General features: G+C 55.3%; 1 protein-coding gene across 7 annotated transcripts in view; it reads right to left on the bottom strand.

The window, feature by feature from the left end:
• Nucleotides 1-3,383: 3,383 nt before the first annotated feature.
• Nucleotides 3,384-6,000, bottom strand: part of TRAK1 (trafficking kinesin protein 1) — a 48,940-nt gene continuing 46,323 nt past the window's right edge. For 5 of the 7 annotated variants that reach the window (XM_036431966.2, XM_036431958.2, XM_036431960.2 and 2 more), the window contains one exon: nucleotides 3,384-5,401. In XM_036431966.2, the coding sequence (XP_036287859.1) occupies nucleotides 4,600-5,401 (802 nt within the window). In that variant the 3' untranslated portion in view covers nucleotides 3,384-4,599. The remainder of the gene's footprint in view (nucleotides 5,402-6,000) is intronic. The other 2 variants (XM_045579450.1, XM_045579452.1) reach the window with 1 other exon arrangement.

Below are 6,000 nucleotides of genomic sequence, written 5' to 3'. Positions count from 1 at the left end.
AAACCTTGGGTGTTTCTTAGGATGACTGGCTAAGTACCGCTGAGCAGACACCTCCCAGGACCCTGGGCTCCGTTGGTGTGCAGTGGCTGTGGGGAGCTTGGGAGGTTTGGACTAACGTATTAAAGAGTAAGGCACCATGCTATCTACGGCCCACTTTCTCTGGGAAAAGCAGAGTAAAGTTATGCGAGGAAGGAGCATTAAAATTGTTTCCAAAGGGGAGGACACCCTAGTACAGTGGTCGGCAAACTGCGGCTCTTTCGCCCCTTGAGTGTGGCTCTTCTGCAAAATTAGGAGTACCTTAAGTTAATAACAATGTACCTACCTATATAGTTTAAGTTAAAAAAAAATGGCTCTCAAAAGAAATGTCAATCGTTGTACTGTTGATAGTTGGCTCTGTTGACTAATGAGTTTGCCAACCACTGCCCTAGTATAGAACATGTTTTGTAAACTATGTTTTGCTTTTCTGTGTTTCCTCCCCATTTTGTGCTCAATTTCTTCACTTATACCCCTGTGTGTATGCTGCCTGTTGGCCTGGAGTGCCTTCATCAAGGCAAACTTGGCTCCTGCCTCATGACTTCCCCTAGCGTCTCGGTGAGGCACAGCCACCTGCCCGAATTGCTTTCCAGGGGAAAGCCAACACACCTGATTGCAGGCTGGGATGCTCAGGGCCCATTCCTTCCCGATTTCTGCTGTCTCCAAGCGCCCTCTACTGGCCACAGGAAATACATTCTCCCAGGAAATATATGTTTCCCGGCCGTGAGCCCAAAGGTGCAAGACATGAATTTTGTATTTTCCTAAATCTTGACTTAACCCCTCTAATGAGTATCCAGTCCATTCACATAGTTCAGAATAACTTCCCACTGCCACCAACCTCTCTCCAGGTGGCATCTATGGCCCAGTGCCCGCATTCGTTTGTTTCTCCTTCAGATCACATCAAATGGGGGTTGGCGCTGAGTTTGGTCCATCAGGTTCCTCCAAGACCCAGGAGGATGGGACTCCGCCAACCGTGGTGTGATGCCACCATTTCAACACGTGGCTTCAGGGGCAGGAAGCGGCACGGAATCTTCTCTGCTCACAGCCCACTGGCCAGAACACTTATATACCCTTGCCTACTACATGGCTGAGAAACACGTAGACCAGATGGCCCGTTTGGTGAACACCATAGTTTCTCAGCCACAACTGGGACTCATTTCTTTACCGATGCCCTTCTCTCTGCTTCCCAAACACACCAAGTGCTTTCCGACCTTTGTGCCTTCGCACCCACCGCTCTCCTTGCGAATGCTCTTGTTGCTACATCTCACAGGGCTGGCCCAGATGCCACCTTCCTAAGAGGCCTTCCCTGGTATCCTGAAGTAGCCAGCCACCCACTCCCTCACACCACCCTATTGTAATTCCCTGCTCGCCCTCAGCATGCCACGCTGCCCTGTCTAGTGTTGCCTCTCTCCGGTGGCCTGATGGCAGGCACACTCCACGAGAGAAGCTGCTCACTGGTTCATCATCAGATCTCCGCTACCCACAACCTGGCACATGGTAGGTGTTCAGAATAGACTTACTCAGCCAATTCATCCTAAGGACTCCTGTGCCCGTTTTCCAGGAGGACCCAAAGAACTGGCTGGTCCAACGTCACACCACTACTCAATGGTAGCACCGGGTATAAAATCCACGCTGCGACAACCCACTGTCTGCTGGCATCATTTTACTGCTTCCCAACATGGAGGTGACAGGGTAAGTTCTATTGTATCCTTTTCCCACAAGTCTTTCTTTGGTGATCCTCCCACTGTGTTTGGTTTTTTAAAGTCTCCTAACACAACTCTACAGCAATTTGATAGTAGGAAGGAATCTGTCTTGCAGATGTGCTCAGGGATGTGGAAAATTATATACAAGCAAAGTTTTTTTTCATGACAGTGCTGCAGTAGCAAAAGATTAGAGTTAACGCAATGCCCAGCCATAGAATACTGGTCTATACTGGTCATATCGGGGATGTGCATGTGGTGGGGTAGTAGACAGCCCTGGAAAGTAGAGAAGAGCTTCAGGTTATGATTGGAAAGTTGTCTAGGATATTATATTATCTATATCTATAAAAGCCAAGTGACTGGGACAGTGAAACAACTGGAACAACCGGTTGCTATGATGTGCAATGTGGTGGCCAACCGGCCTGATCTAGGCCCCGATCGGTCCACCTTCAGCGGCCCCTTCCCCTGGCCAGCCTGGCCCCAGCCCCACTCCAATGGGGGGCAGGGCCAGCCAACTGCCCACCGCCCCTCCCCGCCTCTGGCCTGGCCCTGATCAGTTCCCATCAGGGCAGGTTGGCTGTACCCCACCTGTGCATGAATTTGTGCACCTGGCCTCTAGTGTTCAAATAAAGGGCAGGTATGACAGTATGTAAAGAACTGCATGGCTTTTGTTTCATTTCCCCAAAGAGCTGAAAACCTTCAAGTCTTCTTACCTAAAGAGGTCATCATGAAAAAGATTTTAAAAAAATGTAAATCGCAATACCCTTGTGGTTTCCATCATTTGAACTTATTTTATTGATATTCATTAGCAAAGAAAATCTTATTATTGATTTTTGATGCATTACAACACACTTTTTGAGAGCGGCTGCCCCATGTTGATCCTTTATTTACTACCCCAAATACGGCAACCTCCGAACTGCTGCTTTTCCCTTTGGGATGACGGGTGGCTCCTCTCTCTGAATTCATAAAGTGGTCCGTTCAAGGCATGGTTCTCATCTTCCTTTGTTACTCTACCTACTGCTTTAAAATACATTCGGATAAGAAGATGTACGTTCCTTGCATTGAGTGCCCGCATACAGCCACGAGGGGTGTTGGGAACAGCTGGCCAACACCTTCTTCGTGTTCACAGAATAAATAGTCTGAAATCGTGGGACTGGGGTTCGCTCCTGGGGACTTCCTTACGGTGTCTCCGGCGGACATAAGGTTACACTCCTTCAATCGAATGACACACCTTCAATCGAATGCCAAGTGGAGACGGGAGAGTGTGTGTATGTGCGGGGAGTGGGGGGGGGGGGCAGTGCAAAATGGCAATTTCACTTGCATGTGATGTCACCCTTGCATACATGTCGGGAATAAATGGCCACGGGACACCATGAGGTACACGGTAGGCTTCAGATTAGAATAAATAAATGACCTGCTTTGATGAGAGTGCCAGACACTCTGTGACCAGGGCAGGAGGAGCGGGGGTGCCTGTTTAGAACACAGCACACACAAGCAGTAATAAATACGGGTTCTGGGCCCACTCCGCGACGGCCACCGGACGGGGCCCCCTTGCTCACTCACGGTCGTGTCACGAGCACCTTTATCTTTTCCTAAGGATAAAAAGTGGCACCGGGAGGCAGAGGGCTTTCTGGGGGGGCAGATGAAGGAGGGGGGGAGCAAAATGTGTGGGCCTCGAATGGCTGCCACGAAAGACCGCAGGAGGAAAAGCGCCTGGACCGGACTCGGGCTTTGGAGTAAGGAGTGGACCCAGCCACAGGCCAAGGCCTCGCTCCTCCACCCCGTGAACCAGTTTGGTGTTACGTTTGCTTCTGGTTCTTTTTCATTGGTCGATGTATTTCATTCATAACCTTTTTCCTCTGTCCCCTTTCCTTGTACTGCTAGCGCTGAGGTTGTCTTGGGCCTGATCTTATTCAATTGGGCTGTGCCACTTGGGTTCCCGGAAAATAAGCCATCTCCTGAGCGGCTTGGTGTGCCTGCCACTCGTGTTTTGGTGCCGCAGAACCACAGAGAGAACGTACCCTGGGCCTTTCCCCCCTCGGGGACCACTGCTTCCCTGCCTATAAAACGTAGAAAAATGGAACAGGACACGCACGGCGGAGTGTAAACACGTTCTCTTTCGGGCCAGGTGCCTGGCCCGACAGCTGATCGCAAGACTTTGAAGGATGACTTCAGGTTGAAGGCGTGTGGGAAGCCAACGACGTCACGCCTCAGAAAGGAAGCCACCGTCCCCGGAGGCAGAGGGTGAGGGTCTCGAAGGAGCTGGATCGCCCGGAAAAGAACGAACAGCTCTCTCTCTGGTCCCGGAGGCCACACCAGCTGCATGTGGCTGTGGACGGAGGCTCCTTACAGCTCCTGCAGGGCGAGCGAGGCGAGGCGCCCGACGACACGGGGTGGGGGAGGGAGGGAGGGTGTGGGCAGGGCCACTGTGCCCTGTGCCGTGTGACAGCTCATGACGGGCACACTGGCGGCCCGCCAAGAGTTCCCTGGTTCCCTATCCATGGGATAAGAACGCCCTGGGGAGTTTCAGTGCTTCTCAAAGGACAGAAGGAGGAAAGGACACAGGCCCGCCCGGCCCCCCAGGCCGGCACAGGCAAAGTCCTCACGAGAGCAATGACAGTGTGGGGGTCACTGCCCGCGGGATCGGAAGGAAGGGCCGGTTGGATACTGGTCTCCAAGTCCTATGTACACATTTTACAAAAGTCTCCGCTCTTTCCCCCATGAGGCACGAGGTTGATTTGTCTAGCTCAGGACGGGATGGGCGAGAAGGGAAGAGCGAGCGAGCGCGCAGTTCAGGGGGGGAGGGGGAAGCGAGGGAGGAAGGACAAGATTGGTCTCCTCCGAGGAAGGGCCCCACCTGCCACCCTCACCGCAAGCTGGTTTGCTTGGGGAGCTTAGCACCCATCAAGATGCCCGAGGTGAGTGTGCCAGGGGCCTTCATCTGCATGCTGGAGCCCACCATGGTGGGGAAGCTGCGGTTCCGCCGGATGCCGCTGCTGAGCTGCAGCCCGCCGATGGCACTGGTGACGGCGGCGCATCCGAGAGGCAGGCCCTCGGGTCCCAGGCCTCCGGGGACAAGGGCCTGCGCGGGGCCCGGGGCCCCACAGAGGAGAGGCCCCTGGTCCTCAGTCAAGATGGGGATGGGGGCTCGCCCCGAGGTCACCACCTTGGCCACACCGAACCTCCTGACTTTGTCCACGAGGTTGAGGTTGGAGACCGACACGTCCGTCTGGCTCTCGCTGCTCCGGACGGGCTTCTTCTCCCTCACCTCCCTCAGGATGGAGCTGGCCGGCTTGGACGCCAGGAAGTTGTCGTAGGGCGGGCTCGTGCACTTGAACTCAAAGGAGGGCGGGGAGGACGTGGGCGTCTGCATGGGCGAGTTGGGCGGGGTGGAGGGGATGGCGGCCATCCTGGGGGCGTAGGCGTGCAGGAGGGAGCCGCCCCGGCCGGCCCGGTCCCAGCTCTGGGGGTCGTACACGGCCGCCGAGATGCCCCGCTCCTTCAGCAGCCACACCAGCCCCAGCGACGTGCTCATGGTGGTCGTGGACTCGCGGGTGTTGGTGAAGGACTCGGCCAGGCTCAGCCTCCGGGGCGTGCATGGCGTGGCCACCGGCGTGGACGTCAGGTGGCTGGCGCTGCCAGAAGCTGGAGTCGGGGCTGAGTTAAGGCTGAAAGGAAGAGAGAGACAAGCGGGCATCCATCAGAAAGTGCCCCCGAGTGCCAGGGACGAGGGCAGTTTCCTGCAGAGGTGCAGGGCGGGCCCAGGACACGGCGAGAGGATGCCCCCAGCCCCGCCCCGAATGCCCCTTTCCTTCCATGACTGCGCCCCCCTCACCCAGGGGCTCGGATTCCCTTGGGGGAAGGGGGGGGGGGTTCAGTCCACAGGAAGCTGCACAGGGTATGTGTAACTGTCCCCTTTGCCGGTAAGGAAACAGACTCAGGGTCAGGTGGCTCCCTCAAGGTCACACTCAGCTAGAAAGGGGAGGACCCTGGTGCGAACCCAAGTACAGTGACACCCGCCACCCCAATGCGGGAGGAAGCCCTTTGACGGAGAGGGTTTCTTTCTCTCAAGATTGGCTCAAACTCCAGAGTTACTACCCACTACCCACTTCCCTGAGGGCAGAAGTGGGTGTGTCTCGGAATGGCCAGAGCAGGCGGGACACCCAGGTTGGGGGGCCTCTCGGCAACGGGGAGACAGAGGCTGAAGGAGCTCATCAAGTCAGCGGCAGACCCCGTCCCCTGACTCGCAGGACAGTGCTCTTTCCTC

This window comes from Pipistrellus kuhlii, unplaced genomic scaffold (genome assembly GCF_014108245.1).
Source record: "Pipistrellus kuhlii isolate mPipKuh1 unplaced genomic scaffold, mPipKuh1.p scaffold_m20_p_11, whole genome shotgun sequence".
In the NCBI taxonomy this organism is placed as follows: Eukaryota; Metazoa; Chordata; class Mammalia; order Chiroptera; family Vespertilionidae; genus Pipistrellus; species Pipistrellus kuhlii.
Note: the sequence above shows the minus strand (reverse complement) of the source record. Positions and strands in the feature narration are given on the sequence as shown.